The 19,600-nt window shown below is 44.1% G+C and overlaps 1 protein-coding gene across 6 annotated transcripts in view; it reads left to right on the plus strand.

Moving 5' to 3' along the window:
- The window catches only part of INTS9 (integrator complex subunit 9), a 116,071-nt gene that overhangs the window by 84,563 nt on the left and 11,908 nt on the right, over positions 1-19,600 (plus strand). For 4 of the 6 annotated variants that reach the window (XM_064585328.1, XM_064585327.1, XM_064585330.1 and 1 more), the window contains 7 exons: positions 1,937-2,048; positions 4,425-4,605; positions 7,975-8,035; positions 11,923-12,094; positions 14,969-15,093; positions 17,039-17,206; positions 19,152-19,283. In XM_064585328.1, coding sequence (XP_064441398.1) covers positions 1,937-2,048; positions 4,425-4,605; positions 7,975-8,035; positions 11,923-12,094; positions 14,969-15,093; positions 17,039-17,206; positions 19,152-19,283 — 951 coding nt within the window. The remainder of the gene's footprint in view (positions 1-1,936; positions 2,049-4,424; positions 4,606-7,974; positions 8,036-11,922; positions 12,095-14,968; positions 15,094-17,038; positions 17,207-19,151; positions 19,284-19,600) is intronic. The other 2 variants (XM_064585331.1, XM_045880081.3) reach the window with 1 other exon arrangement.

A 19,600-nucleotide genomic window follows, 5' to 3' on the forward strand; every position in this document is an offset into this window, starting at 1 on the left:
TCTCCTTCTCTGGAAACAATGAATGCATATGTATTTTTTAGAGAAGTACAGATAGATCAGTTCTGCCCAGGCAGAGGAAAAGCTGTTGTATGCATTAGTATAATACATCTGTGCAAGTAGGAATTAGAATCTATTCAGTATAGCTGTCACGACCATGCTTTTTTGCCTTCATGTTAAAGAAATGTTTCTCGGGTTATAAAACAGCTTATATAACTGCAATCATGTTATTTAAAAATAACGAAGCCCTTCTCCCTGCTCGGCAGGGAGTCTGCTTTGCCCTCTGACCCTATCCCCTCTCATGTGTTCTCTCTCATTCTCTCTCTCTCAAAATAAATAAACAAAATCTTTAAAAAAAATAAAATAAAAATAACAAAGCCCTTATATCCATGTTTATATAAAATGCTAAAGGAATATACATCAAAAGGCACATATATTCAGATAACATTGCAGGTGGTGGGCCTTTGCTGTGCTACTGTTTGGAATTTTCTTTATTGGAAAATCCAGGTGGAATAGAGAAAGAAGGGATGAGGTCTCTTACTAAATTGGGTTTCTGGCTTTTTTCTTCTTACATTCCAGTGAGTATGTGAAATGCAATGAGGAAAAGATGTGTTACAAAATAGCACCAGCATCTCAAATCCATGGGCCTTCATTTTTGTTTTCAGTTTGAATCCTGATTTCTTTGGAAAGGGTAGTTAGTGTTTTGGGTTTTTTTAAGTGCTCTGAAAACAATCAAAATTAAATTCAAATTGTGCCAGGTAAAAATAAAAACATAACATCCTAAGGATCACATAATAGTGCACCACGGTGGGACTTCATAGTTTACAAGAAGATTGTGTATATTAATTCATGAGACTCTCAGAAATCAGTGAAGGAAGATGGGTCAACAAATACGCCGGTGTTGTAAGAAACCCAGCTCAGAGCCTTAGCTGAGGTCCCATGACTAGTAAGGGACTGGGAGGGAGGCTTTATATTTCTGGCTCCTAATTCAACGTTCTTCCTGGCTCCTCTGCCATGGATATGTGGGAAAATCGCCTGGCTCTCTGAGTCCCAGTTTGCATTTTCATAATGTAAACTTATTTCATGTATTTATTTCAAGTTTTTATGCTTGTTTTCATTTTGCAGAGTTGTGTTGAGAATCAGATTATATAGTGCAGTGGTTCTCAAAGCATGATCCCTAGACCAGCACCAGGAGCATCTCTTGGGAGCTTGTTAGAAATGCAAATTCTTAGGCCCACCTCAAACCTGAATCGGAAACTCTGGGTTTGGCACCCAGCAATCCATGTTTCAGCATACCCGCCAGGTGATTCTAATACACACTCAGGTTGGAGACTCACCAATGATATGTGTGAGATAGCATTTTGAAAAGCGCAATGTGTTCTAGAAATTTGAGATGGGAAGCTGTTTTTTTTTTTTCCTTTTTTAAAGATTTTATTTATTTGAGAGAGAGTGAGAGAGAGCATGAGAGCAGGGTGAGGGGCAGAGGGAGAAGCAGACTCTCCGCTGACCAGGGAGCCCCATGCGGGACTCAATCCTGGGACCCTGGAATCATGACCTGAGCCGAAGGCAGACACTTAACCGACTGAGCCACCCTGTTCTTTTTCTTTTCCTTTTTTTTTTTTAATTGAGGTAAAATTTATGTATAGTGAAACCCAAAGATCTTAGACATACAGTTCTATGAATTTTCACATTATGTGAAATAATATCCAGTTGAGGCATGGAACTCTTTCATCATTCTGTAAAGTTTCCCCTTGCCTCCTCTGGTCTGTCCTCATCCCCGCTGGGCAACTGCTGTTCACGGACAAACTTCATTAGAGGAAATAAGAGGACACGACAATGATTTGATCACAGAACAATGACTGTATTCTCTTTTTCCTTTACTACTTATACTTATCATTTCTTTTTGAATTACTAAGCAGAGTTCTCTCTGGTTTTTCAGCCCATGGACCAAGCTTCTCTCAAAAACAGTGACGTTCTCATTCTGACAGGCCTGACCCAGATCCCCACCGCGAACCCAGACGGCATGGTGGGAGAGTTCTGCAGCAACCTGGGTATGTGGCCAGCTCATACTGTGAATAGGGTGAGGTGTGCTAGGTTCACTTTTTGTTACCTTGCTTCTGTAGTAGTTTGTGCTCCTTCCCTTCACATTCACATCCTCCAGTGTTTCAGCTTTTCCCCCATCTACTCCACTCTTCTCGCCTGTCCTTCAAAGCTTGCTGTTGTCAGCAAAAGCAATTCTTAAGCAACAGAAATCTGAAGAATGTCAGAATTGTCGTAAGAGTCAATGCAAGTGTTTAGCACTTTTATGCAACAAATACTCAACACTCTCCCACTTATGTTGAAAATTCTTATTTATTCTTCTTGCTTTGTGGTGGGATTTGGGGGCAGGACGGGCGTGCATACAAGGTAGCAGTTGTCAAAAAAGGGAAGAATCACATCTTTGCTTTGCAAATAATAGCAGATTGAAAAGACCGTTAATGCTTTGCATTCACAACAGCGAGACGCTGAACAGGTCATTTTTTTCCACCAGTATTTGGTTGGTGTTATTTTTTCTTTGAGAGAAGACTAAATTTGGGGGAGAGGCTTGGGTGTTTGCTACCTAGAAGAAATGTATGTTTCTTTGGATATAATTGTCAGTAAAATCTAGAAATCCTGCCCTTCTTTATGGAAATGTATAGGTTGCTTACTGTCTTATCTTGGGCTGCTGTAACAAAATACCATAGACTGGGTGGCTTGAACAACATTTATTTCTCATAGTTCTGGAGACTGGGAAGTCTGACATCAGGTTGCCAGCATGGTCAGGTTCTGGTGAGGGCCCTCCTTCTGGCTTGTAGATGCCCACAAGGGTGTCCTCACTTGGCAGAGAGAAGCAACTCTCGTGTCTCTTCCTATTCCTGTAAGGACACTAATCATATCATGGAGGCTGTACCCTCATGGCCTCCTCTAAACCCTGTTACTTCCCAAGGCACCCACCCCCAGTACCATCACATTAGGAGTTAGGGCTTCAGTATATGAATTTTAGGACACGGACCTTCAGTCCATGACGGTTACCAAAGAGGGGTTAATGAGCTCAGACCTTCCACCCCTAGCAACTGTTAAGTGCTGTCGCCTCTGCTCTGGGGGAAAGAAATAGTCATATATACATGAAAGGCAGTATCCTTTGAAATTTCACCTGCCCATGCCAAACTTTTTTGTTCTTTGCTGATATTAAGCCAAACACAATTTATTCTTCCTTGAAAAAATTACTGGACTTGTCTCAAATAGCATCTTTGATTTGTATGTTTGTTTGTTTATAATCTAGAATCATAGACTCAAAGAACTTTAGATCTTAAAGGAGCCTTACATCTAATCTCCTGGTTCTCAAAGTCCACTAACCACTTGCCTCAAGATCAATGAGGCCACTTATTAAAGATGCAATTTGGAGTCCCTGCCACAGACGTAGTAAGTCAGATTCTCTGGGGAGAGGAGAGACCCAGCAGAAAACCTGCATTTTCAACATGTTCCCTGGCAATATTCATGTACACTAAAGCTTGAAGACCACTGATCTAGTTCACTCCTCTCATAACCAATCAGGAAACAGACCCAGCCACGTATCAGTGGCTTATGCAGGATCCTATAGCTTGTGACAAAGGTGGGAGTAGAGCCAGGCCTCTGGAGCCCTGACCACTGTCTCCCACCACGGTACCGTAGTCTCGTAATGGCAAGTCAACCGTGCTTGGGGTACCGCATCTGGGAGAACCTGTGTGTCAGACCTGGGAACGAAGAGGATCCAAGACATCAGAGGCTTCAAGATCTATACCCAAAAGCTGTGTGTTTCAGTTTGTTTTGGAAACCAAACAAAAAACAAACTTAGAAGAGCTTTGGGTTTTTTTTTCTTTTTTAGCCAGTTATATCTTCTAATATGATTATACCCATAAGTTGCAATTCCTCATTTGATAACTTGTTTTAAGTATTTAAAGTATGGAGGATTTTCTTACAGATAACACATTAATGAAAGAAAATGCCTAAAATGAGTCAAATGGAAAAACTTGGCCTATTTCCTTATAGGTCATTCAGCAGTGGTCAGAGACTGAGCAGAGACAAATCCAGCAAAGTTTTGAGCAGGAGCTAAAAAGAAAAGGAGCTTGGAGGGTCTGTCCTGAAGCTCGGCTGCCATTGGTAACCTTTAAAACCCAAACCCTTCACTGCACACCCTGTTCCCAGGGACTGAGACATTCAGTAAAAACCCAGCTGATGGTTAGCCTCTGGATTCTCCCACCCCTGTGCTGTTCTTCAAAAGAAACAGATCATTATCCATGGGAAATGAATTCTATGAACAGAAGTAGGAAAATGAAAGAAATCCAAATATTATTTTTAAAGTTTCGTTCTACCTCTATAAAACTATTCTTTTAATGCCACCCTTTTCTCTCTGGCTTCAACTTTTCTAGCACTGACAGTCCGGAATGGAGGAAACGTGTTGGTGCCCTGTTACCCTTCCGGCGTGATCTATGACCTCTTGGAATGTCTGTATCAGTACATTGACTCAGCCGGCCTCTCCAACATCCCTTTCTACTTCATCTCCCCTGTGGCCAACAGTTCACTTGAGTTTTCCCAGATTTTTGCTGAGTGGTATGTCTGTGTTCTTCTCCATGATTCAGTATATTCAAGCAATAAGAATGAAAATGTAAAAAGTTTTTTTAATTAAAAAAGAATAGAAATAGGTTTTTTTTCCTTGCATTATTATGAGACTTACATTTTGTTGTCTTTCCATGTCTGATGTGAAAATTGTATTAGTGAAAGCCAAATCTGTTATGTTGCTAGGGTGTAGAAGAATAGTGATCAAGGAGAGAAGGATGAAAGGCAAAGATTTAACTTAGCCAGCACTTTCAAAATCAGTGATAAAAATATGCATTTATCCTCTCACATGCTACCCTCTGCCTGTTACAAAGTGAAGTGACATTCTAGAAGCTCAAAGCCCAAGCTCATGTTGTCTGGAATTTATAACACCAAATCTGATAAGAAAGGCTGGATTTTTTTCATTTCAATAGCATGATATTTGACAAAATTAAGTTTTATTACAGTAGGAAATTATTTGATCCAGTCCTAAGGTGGGTAAATGATTGTATAGGATGAAATCAGTGAACCCTGTTAGAATTATTTAGATGCACGTCTGAATCTAACTCACCTGGCCAAGAAAAGGGAGGGATGGGGGAAATACATTAGCTTTTACAGTCAACCTAACAGTGCCTTAGAGTGGAGTTTCTAGACGGGGGTATGACACTACACCGGTGTGTTTAATCCATTTTAGTTGTGTGGGAGCCTAGTGGACACAGTATTCTACTGAGTTTCTCATTAAAAAGGAATTTGTATGTCATTCTGTCGTAACTTGTTCGGTACTACCTCCCCCACTCCTCCTTTTTAAAGGGCATTTTTTTCCCTCCCCTTTTAGTTGTAGTCAAGGTCCTTTTTTCTTTCTCTCAATTCAAACAAGCTTCTCCATCCCCTGTGCATGTTATTCATGTTTGTCCTTAGGGCTGTCACTTTTATTGGTACCTATTGAATTTTATCCTTTGCATAGAGTCTTTTCTCCCCCAACATGGGAAGTTAATCTTGAATAATTAGCAGTCCACCCTAAGTATCACTTGCGCAATTAGTCAGCATGTTCTGAATTTCCTCATCCAGATCCTTAGTAAAACACTCCAGGGCCAGCCCTGCAAGGCCCAGGTGCTGCTGTGCTCCCCAAGGCCACCCCTCCCCCACTGCATGCTGTTCTTGTCAGCATATCTGATGGGAGAGAAATCAGGACCATGAGAATTAGTGTAGGTTGTTTTTGTGTTTCTGGGTCTTTTTATTTGTTCATTTCTAACATATGTGTAAACACATTTACTATAGAAAACAATACAAGTTACAGGAAAGAGGAAAAAACTGAACCCATAAGCCCAATCTCCAGCAATAATATCACTGTTGGCATTTTGATGGATTTTTTCTTTCTATATGAGGATCATGCTGATTATTTAATTTTGGATCCTGCTTTTAAAAATTTTAATATGAGATTAGAGCATTATAAAATCTTCGAAAACATAGTTTTTACGTGACTGCATTATTACATTATTTGTACCTCATTTGTATATCGTATAATTTACTTAATTGTTGTCTTATTGCTGGACAGACAGGGTTGGCCCAGTTTTTTCTTTTTAGTAATCTTCAATTAATATCATTTTTATGTATATATGACTGCATTTTCTGTTTTAGGCCAATTACTAAATGTGGAATTATTGGAACAAAGAGTATAAATATGTTTTAATGTTCGTTATACAGATCCAAATTGCTTTCCAGAAAGATTTTTGGCTTCTGTAAATTGTCCCGTTTTTACATATTAGAGGTGTTATACTTCTCTTACCATTTTATCTGAACTCTATTCTTTTGTTATTTTTCTGCAGACATTTTTCCCATCTTGGCACTTTAGATTTTGTCTTTGATTTTGTTTTCTTAAATAATAAAGTTGTTATTTTGGAATAATTTTGGGATTACAAAAAAGTTGCAAAGATAGTGCAGAGAACTCCTATATACCTTCTACTTAGCTTCCCCTGATGTTAACATCTTACGTGGCCATATACACATGCCAAAACTAAGAAATGAACATTAGCATATTATTACTAGCTGAACTCCAGTCTTTATTCAGATTGTACCAATTTTTCCACTAATGTCTGTTTTCAGTCCCAGGATCTAGTCCAGGATACCACAAGGCATTTAGGTTTTTGGTTTTGGTTGTTTTTTTTTTTTTTGACAGAAATACTTTAGTTTTCTATATTGATGCTAACTAAGGCAGCATAATATCCTTTGCAACAATATAAGAAACCTTAAATGAACATCTTATATTTGCCTCTCTTCCTGAGTTTAAGAGTTTTATCTTCCTGTATAGAACTATATATATATAATATAAAGTAACCCTCCGAAAGTATCTTCCTTCCATATTTACATCTTCCTCCAAAAAAGATATAAAGTGATTTTTTAATCAAGATTAAAGAAAGCGAAGTGTAGGAAAAATTAAAAAGTAGTATTAATGAAGTTAATGTAAAACCCAAACCCTGAAGTCCTGAACTACTCCCCCCAAAGTAGTATCTGTTAGAACTATTGAAATACTTTAATACTATTTTAGTAGAATTCTCACAGATGGGCTCTAACAAACATACATCACTACATATATTTTTTCTAACTTTTAAAAATGCCAAACCTACAGAACACCCATGACTCTTGAGTTATCAGTTGTTAACTTTTGCCACAATTGCTTTATTCAGACATTTCCATATTTTAAATGTCAGATCTGGCCAAGAAAGAGCATAGACTACCTAAAACATTCACAGTGTCTCCAGACTGAGATACTTCATTGCTCTCCAGTTTGAGTTACCAGTGCTGCTTAGTGGGTGTGCAAAACAGCAAGTTGTGTGTCTGAAAAAAACCTGTCACTTTGTCCTCAAAAGCGATCACAACGAATGCAAGGTTAGGATAGGATAGAATCAAAGGATACTTTGAATTGGATCCTGGAATGGGAAAAGGACATTAGTGGAAAAACTGGTAAAATCCAAACAAAATGGGACTTTAGTTGGTTGTAATGCAGTAATGTTAATTTCTTTGTTCACCAAACGGATCGTGGTTATGTAAGATGTTAACGTGAAGGGGACTCTGGGTATATAGGGCACAAGGGAAGTCTGGACTGTCTTTGCAACTTTTCTGTGTAAATCTAAAACTATTCCAAAATAACAGGCTTATTTTTTAAGGCAAAAATGTATTGAGGAATTTTAAGAGTTAAAAAATGCACACAAGACATTTATGTTCTGAATACTCTGTCGACGCTGGCTTTTCGTCACAGCGAGGTTCGCTAACAGGAAGATTTTAAGTAACCTTTAGTATTTAGTGTTTGCGCTGCTACCACTAGGTGGCAGCAAACGCCCCTGTGTGCTCTACCTAACATGCTCATCTGCTTTTCCTCTTTAAAAGGCTTTGTCACAACAAACAGACTAAGGTGTATCTCCCAGAACCACCTTTTCCTCATGCAGAGGTAAGAAAATGGCATTATTGGGTCAGAGCAAGAAAAACTGTAGATACCCCCTACTTGTGTTCCCTCTCTCGCTGTGTCTCTCTCTGTCGAATAAATAAATAAAAATCTTTAAAAAAAAAAAAAAAAGAAAAAAGAAAAACTGTAGATAAATGGTTCGAGATGGAGATAGTAGGTCATTGGATTTTTAAAAATCCTGGGGCGCCTGGTGGCTCAGTCAGTTAAGTGTCTGACTCTTAATTTTGGCTCAGGTCATGGTCTCAGGGTCATGAGACCCCTCTTCGGGTTCCGTGCTGGGTATGGAGCCTGCTTAAGATTCTCTCTCTCTCCCTCTCCCCCTCCTCTCTCTCTTTCTCCCTATCTCTCTCTCTCTCTCTCTCAAAATAAAAATTAAAAAATCCTTACATAAGCTCATATAGCCCTTTGTTTCCCATGTGAGACAACTGGGAGGTACTCTAACTCAAGATTCACTACTCTCTCTTCTTATTAACACATTATAGTACCAGTATGTGTCTGCAGTTCATAACCTACCTCTGTTCTGTTGACCGGGTGAGGAATTTTATCTAACATCTACTGCTAACTTTTTTACATAATGACAGATTTATTTATTGTGTAAAGTCTTCTTTCCAGTTAGTTATGTTGACCATATATTTGAAGCTTTAATGATGAAAATAATAACATTTAAGTTTTTAGAAAATAAGGGGTCAGAAGGAACAAACTTCCACTTATAAATAAGTCATAGGATGTAATATACAGCATGGTGACTGTAGTGAGCAGATATTAAAAGTTCTCCTCACAAGAAAAAAGTTTGTAACATTTATGGTGATGGATGTTAACTAGGCTTACTGTGGTGATTTTTTCACAATAGATAAAATACTGTACAGCTGAAACTAATACAACATTATATGTCAGTTATACCTCTGTTTCTTAAAAATGGAAAAATTATACCTTTCTCATAGAACAGATGAGTGTTTTTATATAGCTTTGTACCCAGTTTTGTTTTCATTATGTTAGTGTATCATGGACATTTTTCTGTGTGCCTCATAACGTTATTATTGCTGCCTAGTATTCTGGAGCATATCATATGGACATTTTGTAATATACTTAACCATTCTCTTACTATCTGACAAAAGAGTTACGCCCAGTTTTTTGTTATATTTTTTAAAAGGTTGTTTAAATTGGCATAACCACTTTAGGAAACTGGCAGTATCTGCTAAAGCTAAACACATAACATACTCTCTGCCTCAGCAATTTTGTTTCTGAAGTACATACCAAACAGAAATACATAGGTATGTCACCAAAAGATGCACAGAAATGTTGAGAGCGCTCTTAGTAGTAGTTCAGAAATAGACCCAAATGCCCTCAACAGTCTAGTGGATTTTGTGGTATATTCATATCTTACACCAGTAAGAATGAACGAACTCCAGTTACATGCAGTTGTGTAAACACAGTTCACAAACACGATGTGAGTGAAATAAGTCAGACAGAAGGGAGTAGACACTGTGTGATTTTCTTTATATACAAGTTCAAAAACACAAACCTCATCTATGGTATTGGAAGCCAGCACAGTGGTTACCCTGGAGGTGGGGATGGAGCAACAGTAACTGGAAAGGGGCAAAGGGGAATTTCTGAGAAAATTGCAACAAACATCCTGCTAACTATTTAAAACTTGACAACTCGTACTATTCTTACTTATTCCTACTCCGGAGGATTTTAACCGAACCAGAATTCCACATGGCAGTTTCTGAGAAAGTCATTTTTCAGTCCACACGCTGTTATAGTAGCCACGGTATTTACAAGCTCTGCCATTACTGCAGTGAAATTCAGGCTAGAAATGAAGTAATGTCAGAAAATTAAGGGGCGCCTGGGTGGCTCAGTCGTTAAGCGTCTGCCTTCGGCTCAGGTCGTGATCCCAGGGTCCTGGGATCCCACGTCGGGCTCCCTGTTCGGCAGGGAGCCTGCTTCTCCCTCTCCCACTCCCCGGGGTTGTGTTCCCTCTCTCACTATGTCTCTCTCTGTCAAGTAATAAATAAAATCTTAAAAAAAAAAAAAAAGAAAGAAAATTAAGTGTGGCAAAACATATTTTGTGGCTGATTTTACCACCGAAAGTCTGTTTTTCTCCCCTCCTATCAACAATTAGCCTTTCTTTGTTTTCTAAGAGTGTTGCTGTCCGTTCTTACCCACATATGTCACAGATGACCTTTGTCCTGTTTACAGTTATGAATATGAAAAGACCATAGTGGCGTGAACAGGGTTCCTGAAATGCACTTTCCAACATTAGGGCATGATGGAGTTGACTCTGGGTACTGTGACCAGTGCCCATGAGAAAATACAGTTCTGCCCTTAGTACTGATAAAAAAAAAAAAAAAAATTACAGAATTCCTACCCTACAGCTTCATTGCCTGTGCAGTTTAGACCTTAAAGAAGTGCAGTGGTAATTCTGGATTTTCAAATATAGTAAAGTCAGCTGGAAAGGTAGATCCAATTGGCAAAAAAAAAAAAAAAGAGAGATGAATTTATCTTAGTTTCTGTGCATTGATCAGAAGAAAGAACTTCAGGAACTGTAGGTAATGACTAGAAAGTGATTTAAGTTATGTGCAAAGACCCACTGCTATTCTTAGAATCCCATTCATCTCCTTGACAGCAATGGATACAGTAGGCTTAGTCTTTTAGACAGCGCTCACCCTTATTTAACTGGGACAAGGAATGATTTTGGCTAGATCGGTTATAAAAAGAATGTCAGCTTACTTGTATATAACTTGGCAGGAAGGTGGGAATTCAGCGTTTGCTCCATGTTTACTATGCATGTCCCATCCAACCTCGGACACCTGATTAGGATTTCCGGGGCAGTGTCGCAGTGTTACTAGTAAAAGCAGTCTCTCTGAATTAAAGATTAAATCTTTAAAGTGAAGAGAGTTTGGCTTCCATTTGGGGGTTGTCCCATTGTGGCCACATCTCACTGTTGGGGTGACTTCACTTGGAGTTGGGGTTGTTGACTGGGCTCCCCTCTTACGCATGATGGGTTGCTTCAGGATTAAGTTGTGTCACAGACCATTTCTTCATCCATCAGACAATATCTCAGGGCAGTACTCCCTTTGACCTAGACCTAGCAGGTATGTAGGGTCTCTGAAGTCTGGGTGTTTGTCATCTGACCTTTTGGTGCTGGAGTGGCGGGGGGAGGGCACGGCCGGGGCAGCAGGAAGAGCTCCTGAGCCATGTCAGAGGACGCCGTGTGGGGCTGCTGTCTGTGGTGTTGCCTTGGGTTGGGCATGACTTTGGGAGAGTAGTGCCAGGTATTGTGCTGGAAGGGAGATCTTTTTAGTTCAAAGCATACACTTTTGAGACAAGTTTGAAGCTGCGCATGGCCCACATCTTCCCACAGCTCTGTGTTGTGAGCACGTCACATCTAAATTTCTGAAAGCCAATTTGGCCTTTGTCTTTATGAAGTTGCTGCAGTAACTTACAGCTGCAACTTCTCAAGAGGTGGTCCTATGCGGCTAAATAATTTTCCTTGTGTGAGGTGTTTATTGTTGACAGAACTTAGTGATTCACGTGTTTTGGGAAAGTTACTTGTACTTCAAATAATAACTCATATTGGGAACTTCTGGGGCCAGAGCTTGGGGTGTCAGGAAGCTCTAAAGGAAGACTTAGACTCCATCAGGCCTTAACAGCCTGAACAGAAGTATCCACTGAGTATGTTACTGTGTACCAGAAGGCCTCATCTGTTCAGAAAGTCACCTGGTAGGTAGAAAATGTCCGTTTTTGACAAATATTAATCAGATTTGTTTGTATTTTTAATTTCCTTCTGCTCCCTTTGCCATGCTGTGTGGTTCTTGCCTCTGCCTGCACAGACTGACGTCTCTCCGTGTGCTTCTCTGTACATCTTGTAGCTCATTCAGACCAACAAGCTGAAGCACTACCCCAGCCTCCACGGAGACTTCAGCAGTGATTTCCGCCAGCCGTGCGTGGTGTTCACTGGGCACCCCTCCCTCCGGTTTGGGGATGTGGTCCACTTCATGGAGCTCTGGGGGAAGTCGAGTCTCAACACTGTCATATTTACAGGTAAACAAACAAACAAAAGCTTGCCCTTTCCCCTGGGACCATCACTCAACACACCGACCAAATGGAGACCAACGGACGAATTTTACAGTCAGAGAGAAATATGAACACTCATTTTGTCGTAGATACCAACGGTGAAGAAACCACAAGGGAAGGAGTAGGACTAGAGCAAGATGGACTGTTAGGAAACTATACTGGACAAAACTTTCATAGCAGTTTTTGGAAATTCTTCCCTGAGGCAGATTTCTACTGAAATGTTTTTGTGAGGATTTTGTATGCTGTTTTCAAGAATGGCAATAATTCTAGTAACCACTCTTGTTTTACCCTTTAGGAATTATTTCCTGAATTGGGCCTTTCCCCTTTGCCCTGGCTTACAGTTTTCCTTCTGGAGACAAACCCTTCAAAGTAGAACAGATCCTTTCATGAGGTCAAGCAGGGGTTTTACTTAATCACTCTATTATTTTATCAATTTTAGATCTTTAGTCAGCCTTGGGATTTGGAAATCTTATGTGCAGTGAAATAAAAAACCTTGATCCGAATCTGGTCCAATGGACTGTAACCGAAGCCAAGTTACCCATGTCTCTGAGCCTCATTTCCTTCCTCATCAAATGGCGTTACTGCTGGCTCCTTCCTTGAGTGGCCCTGTGCATTTAGTGAAATGTTATAAGAAGACACTTCATGTAGTTCCTGGCACATAAAAGCTGTTAAGAAAGTTATCAATTGACTTCTTTCTCATTGCTTTTAAGACTTGAATGATGGAAGGGAGTCTACTCCATCCCCAGCGCTTTAGGATCAGGGACACTGGGGCCTTTCCCTGGGCTCAGCCTGTTGGTGAGGAGTGCCAGAGGCCTCCACCACATGACTAGTCAAACAAAGTTGGCTTCACGACTCACTGCAGCTGGGAAGGACGCATACCATGGGGAAGTGGGAGGCATCTCAGAGCATGTTGAAAAGAACTACGGATTTGGGCTTGTGTTGGCTGATTTTGAGGTGGGTTCACAGCTGTGGGACATTGTTCTGGATTGGCTGCTGTCAGGAAACAGGAGTGGTTATGTGACTGAGTATCTTAATAATTCTTATCTAGAAGGCAAGAAGAATGGAGCCAGAATAGGGTAATATTTGCTTCTTTTGGGGTTGGAACAGTGTTGTGGTTTTGTGTTCAGGCATGATTACAGAAGGGTTCTTGTTGTTGTCTTGATCCATTGTGGTCACAAGTGGCCGTGTCTGGTGTGAATGCTCTGTGAAACTGTATGTCCAGCAGGAGAACACCGTGGCCTAGCCGTGAGTGATCGGCTGGCTCTGGCTAACAGCAAGGCCTAGTAGAAAGGGTCACGAGAGCTCAGAAAAGCAGCTGGCAGGGGCTGCTTCTCTCTTTCCCGGGCCCCTTTGGCCAAGAGGAAGTCAGGCCACAAGACACGGACTCATGGTACCCAGAACCTCACCATTGCCAAGTTTTGCTAAGCGGGAGGCAATCTGGAGAACATTGTAGTAGGACTAAGCGGGGGTCTCTCCTATTCTTTTTGAGGAGTTGTTGACTCTGATAGGACAGTGGGTACAGTGTTTACACAGGCACAGTTAGGGCATTGGCTATGGTATGAATTTTCCTTCAGCTAGGAAGGAATCAAGGGCTGTGTGATGGTCCATGACCACCTTGGAAACAATGAATTTAAATCTCAACCGGTTTTGAGGGGCTTTCAGAATGGCCGTTAGGTCATTTGTGAGGTCTGGTAGTGTCAGAGAGGAGTCTTGGACCCCTGTTGCAGATCGCATTACAGCCATGGCATGGTTGAAGCTCACATAGTCCACGTCAAAAGGGAGTCTGTCATCCTCCCAAATGCTTGCCTCATTTGGGGGTGTTCTTCTCAGGAAAGAGGAGCTGCTGGATGGGGAGTAGTTTAAAAATCTGGAAATTCCATCAGTTTTCCCAAATGCACTGGATAAGTTAGTGGGACAGGTGAGTGTACGCCTGAGGGCTGTAAGAAGTGATGTCCTCATGGGCGCACAGGCTGTTGGGAATCTGAGTATTATTTTTCACACCAGAAATGTGCTGGTTCTTCTGGCTCAGGGTGGACAGCCTCCTCGAGTGAATTGACTGTCCCTGCCAAGCAGGCTGCGGTGAGTGGTTCTGGAGGGAACAGATGGGCCATGAGGGCTGCGCGGGGGCTTGGCTGATAGGAGCACAGTGGCCGCAGCAGAAGCATATGGTGACGTGGGGCCGGGGTCCTTTTCTTTTACTCTTGGGGCATCCTGTCAAGTAGGTGGTGTGTGGCTTGTCTCATCCCTGCGTGTTAACTCTGAGCACTCGATTCGCATGGCCTGCGCCAGATTTCTCCACTGTGAGGTCACTATTTTTATATGTAATCATTATCTTGGGGGTCGGGGGAGATGGACACTTTGAGACTACATATCCTTGTCTTCCCCAGATTTCTATCTAATTTTTTTAGCATCTATTGATGATCCTGGTCAGAAAAAGTTATTACTGTGATGGTTGCCGAATGGTGATTTTTTTTTCTTTACCTTCATTGTTTCTTTTACCTTTATTTGGCCTTTTGTCGTAAAGAAGAGCTTTCCCTTCTCCCCCATTTACTTAGTTACCACTTGTTTATCTCCTCTGTCTCTGTATGTTGGAAGCCTTGAGCTCACACCCATCCCTCCAATTCTGCATCCACCCTGCGCTGTTCACTCGGGCCTCTCCTTGTCCTTATGTGGAAAGACCTCCTCCCCAGGGATAAGGAACCCGGTTCCCACCGGCCTTACACTGCCTCAGCCTCCCGACCGTGCGGCCGTCTGCTTGGCCTTAACCACACCAGCCGCCTCCTCACTTGGCGGCAACTCCATTGTGTGCATTTCACATTTTGTTTTTTGTGCTCTCATTAGAACCCGATTTCTCCTACCTGGAAGCACTGGCTCCCTACCAGCCCTTGGCCATGAAATGCATTTACTGCCCCATTGATACACGGCTGAATTTCATCCAAGTGTCCAAGCTGCTTAAGGAAGTACAGGTAAGGAAGGGACCCCTCGCGGGTGTCCCCGCGCGGCCCTGTCACTGCCGGGGGGTTCGTGCGTCTGTGGGGTGAGGGCCGGCTGCCTTGCTGCATTTCTTGCTGGGCTCACTTCTCATGCGTCTGCTTCTTAGTTACCCCTCACAGCACTGAGCTTTACACCCGGAAAGCAACTTCCCGTTCTAAAGAAATCAAAAGTGGAAGGAAAAAAAGGCATAAACAGTCTATTATTTTTGATGAGAAAATTCTGTGTCCAGTTAAAAGCAAGTTGCCCCCTCTCCCCTCAAAAAAGTCGTTCTAGAAACCTCCTCATGGAGCCAAAAGACAGTTTAGCTGAGACCTGGATTGGGCCCTGTTGTACATGTGGATCAGTACCACACACTGGGTTACTTTGCTTTTTATGAGAGGTTTGGTTTGGTTTGGTTTTTTGTTGCTTTTGTTTGTTTTTTCCTTTTGCACTTTCTGCCATAGAGAAAGGGCAGAAGTAGCTGGGTAAAGGGGTCGGTAAAAGGAAGGCTGTCTGCACAGCAGGAGAACTGAGAGGGAGAGTGGGGAGCGAGCGCTCGGCAGCACGTCTGATAGTGGGCGTGGGGAGGCTGCTCGGGACTGGCCAGGAAGCGAGGCCAGAGGAGGGTTTCTCATTCCCCATTGCCTCGGGAGCTCAAATGAGCACCACGGTGCCCTGGCACGCCTCCTGTCGCTTCACCTAGTAATTTAGCAAGGGATGATTAGCTCCCTTCACTTTCCTCAGCCCAGGTCAGAAGTTTGCTTTCCTCCTCCCAGAATCTTTGACCTCGGGTTGGGAGGCACTAACACAGAACTCTGAGGAAGGGTAGCAAGGAATGGGAAGCTGAAGAGCCTCAGGAAGGCAGAGATCATGGCTAATGGTGATCCCTCGCTTGCTGGCCCTACAGGAAAGAATATGGGCTTTCTCTAGACATGATCAGAGCAGTGGATAAGTTGGGGCCAGTTTGGCAATTCAGTAGCCCACCATGTACGCGTCAGCATGCGGGTAGAGAGAGTTGACTAAGTAACACCCCCCCACCCCCTGCCGTCCCCACAGCAGTGCTGCACTCGTGGATCCCCTGGGAGGACAGGGGCAGTGGGGACGGGAGGAGGGGGAAAGGTGGCTGGAGGCCTCAGGCTGAGACCGTGCCGTCGGCTGGCTCTGAGAGGAGTTACAACATACCACCCAGGCCAGGAAGAGAACAAGGATGAGCCCAACAGAACAAGCGCTGTTTTGAACGCAGCTGGGGGGCCTGCAGGAAGGCCTCCCTCCAGGAACGTGAGGCGCGCTCCAGGCTCTTAAGCAAAAGCAGCGACAATACAGGGATTCAGGACCGCCGGCCAGGGTCAGTTTTCAGTTGCGTGGTATTTGTCCCAAGTAGACGTTAGTTTACTATTTTTGTCTCTCAAAATAACAAAGAGAGGTATTTTGGAAAAAAGCTCTGATTCAGTCTGTCCTACACCATTGAGTGTGTGACCTGAGCAGTGCCCACTGTCGGAAACCAGCGGACCTGCCGATACCAGAAAAAAGCCCAACCCCAGAGCACCAGACTAGCCCGGAAGTCAGCAGTCCTTGCCCACTGGCCACCGGCTGTCCCCACCAGTCAGTGACGGTGGGGGTGATGACAAGACTATGCCCTCCAGGGGCTTGGGACCAGTTGAGAGTAGACCCATGGAAGTCACCATCAAAGTGCCTTAAAAATAGTAAATAAAAACAAATGCAAATAGAGGCACTAGTCTACATGGCTGGCAGTTGAGGGCTTTGCCCTGAAATTTTTATTCTCCTTTCCCCGCACTGCGCTCACCTGTCCTGCTCCCGGTTACTTGGGTTTGAGAGGAGGGGAGGTCAGACGGCGCAGAAGTGGTGCGTTTGAGCATGCGCGCACGAGGCCATGGCTGGGCTGCCTCCCTCACCCACCCCTGTCCCGTCGGTTCTCAGCCGCTCCACGTGGTCTGCCCCGAGCAGTACATACAGCCACCCCCCGCGCAGTCCCACCGGATGGACCTGATGATCGACTGCCAGCCGCCTGCCATGTCGTACCGGCGGGCCGAGGTCCTCGCCTTGCCTTTCAAGCGTCGCTATGAGAAGATCGAAATCATGCCAGAGGTGAGCCGTTCTCTCTCTCATGGTCAAACCTGGGCTTTCCACTTGAGTCTCAGAAGAGGACTGTCCCAGAAGTGGCTGTCTTTTGGCCACAGAAAGACTCTTAAGCGAGGACCTGGGAGGGGAGGTGGGGTCTTCAGAGCCTTCTCATTTCTCGGGTAATGAAGTAACAGATGTTAACATCATAAGTGCATCTCATAACTCTTCCTTCAGTTGTGGACATTTATGATTTCTGCTTTTTCTATATTATAAATCATGCTTTCAGAAACATTCTTTTACAGAAATCTTTGTCCTTACACGGAATGTAGAGAGAACTAAAAGCATCATTGAGTTTTGCCTGGGAGAGGCCTGCGTGAGATGCAGGGGTTAAAACCATTCTTCAGGTTTTGCTACTGCTGAGGAATGCTTATTTCTCCCCCAAATGAGAGTATGTCCTCTGCAGCTTCCTCATAATCCTCCTCCTTTGTCCCTGTAAGTGCAAGACAGGCGACCTGATGTGCCAGCCCTCATGGATGTGTTCTGGTGGGAAAACTCTCTCTCTGGTCTTGGGCAGCGAGGGATGCGTCCCCCGCTCACAGACGTGTCTGAGCTGAGTGGTGGTGGTTGTGGGCTCTGGGTAGACGTCCCTTGGAGTCTTAGATTTCACTCACAGGGCTGCCCATGTCCCCACAATGCCGTCCCCACACTTCCCAGGCCAGTGCTGCCAGGCTGCGTACGGACGGGCATTGTCGGGAGCCCGGAACAGACATGGGTCTCCCGGGGGGAGCGTTTCACACTCATGCTGTGTTTGCTTCCTTATTTCATGAAACAGTTCTCACATTCCTTTTAAATATCCTAAGTGGCGTCCTCTGTCCATGGGATATTGATCTTCATAGTTACATAAATGGAGTCTTGCATATTTATTCACTTTTGTTTTTACACAAAGGAGACTTGGACAGTTCAGAGTCTACATGTGTCAGAGTGATAGTCGACTCAACCCTGGAGCGAGGGCTTCTCACAAGATCACACATCGCTGCCAGTGGTGGGATCAGAGAGCTCCAAAGCTGCCTCGGAGAAGGGGTGCACATCAGACTCGGGTGGTAGGGAAAGAGATGGTTGGGTGTTCCACCTTTAGGAGAAGTCAGATTTCGAGGAATTAGCTCACTCAGTCCAAATGCTGCTGTCCTGTCCTGCCTGCCTGACACTAGTCACCTAGTGGTTATGAGGTCAGAGGCAGAGGCCGGCATGGAAAGTCGGCACCTGATAGGTATTCTGAGTAAGGAGAAGCCCTTAGCGGTTTCTGAGAGGTCCTGGAAGTGTCAGGAGCGGTCTGGAAGCCACCTGTAAGGTGGATGTGAGGTTGTGGCGGTTCGGGTGACGAGCCCGTGGCAGGCTGTTGGTGGTGCATCATTTGGGGGTTGACTAACAAAAGGGTGAAGCAGAAGGGTCAGCACCCTGGGTCCCAGCATGCGACAGCACAGGCTTGCGCAAGGTGGCTGCTGAGAGTCATGGGCCGCCTCCAGGGAGAGCACCCAGGACAGGCCAAAGAACGCTGGGCTCAGGCTCCTTCTCCTCCTCTTCTCAGCCCAGTTTACCCACCGCCACCACCCCCTTCTCTCTGCTTCTCTTACCTCCTTCTTTCTTATATGTGTAATGTATTTTTGATTAAAGGTATTTTTAAATTTTTTTACCTTCTTCCTTAAAATCATGTGATCATTTTAGACTGCAATGATATAAACAAAAGTTCAAAAGAAAAGAAAAGGAGGAATGGCGGTCACTAATGGCTCCGCTTCACGGCGCCAGATGCCACACCTTTCCCACCAGGCTGGCAGGGGCGCGGCGCTGCGAGCGAGCTGGTGGCTGTGGAAAGCTGGCCTTGGCCCTCACCGGCCACCCGGGAGCTCCCCGTGTGGCCTCCTGGTGCTGACTTCGGATGGCGCGGCTGCAGCACCTCGTCCCTCACACGTAGGTGAGCCCAGCTGAGACCGCTGTTTGCTTCCAGCTTGCAGACGCGCTGGTGCCCATGGAGATTAAGCCTGGCATTTCCTTGGCAACCGTCTCGGCTGTGCTGCACACGAAAGACAACAAGCACATCCTTCAGGTATGGGGGGGGTGGGCTGGGCTTGCCCCCCTGAGTTGCCGCTGGAGCCTGGGAAGACGAGGAACCCCCCAGGCCACCCCCACCAGTGGTCCTAGCACTCCAACCAGCACAAGTGAGAGACCAGACGCCTTAATGGATTAGATTTGAAACAGAACACGGCGTATAAATTCTTCCCTACTTATTTCTCTGGCCACATGCCTCAGAGAGAGAAATGGGAAGAGTGGCTATTATTCATAGCGTTGGGGCCGCACATCATCCTAAGTGCCCTTCCCGGCTCCAAGCACCGGCGGGCGCCTTCGCTAGACCCACGGTGCGGA

This window comes from Mirounga angustirostris, unplaced genomic scaffold, assembly GCF_029215605.1.
Source record: "Mirounga angustirostris isolate CCGP_5_RB_7025 unplaced genomic scaffold, mMirAng1.0.hap1 SCAF_2, whole genome shotgun sequence".
Taxonomy (NCBI): domain Eukaryota; kingdom Metazoa; phylum Chordata; class Mammalia; order Carnivora; family Phocidae; genus Mirounga; species Mirounga angustirostris.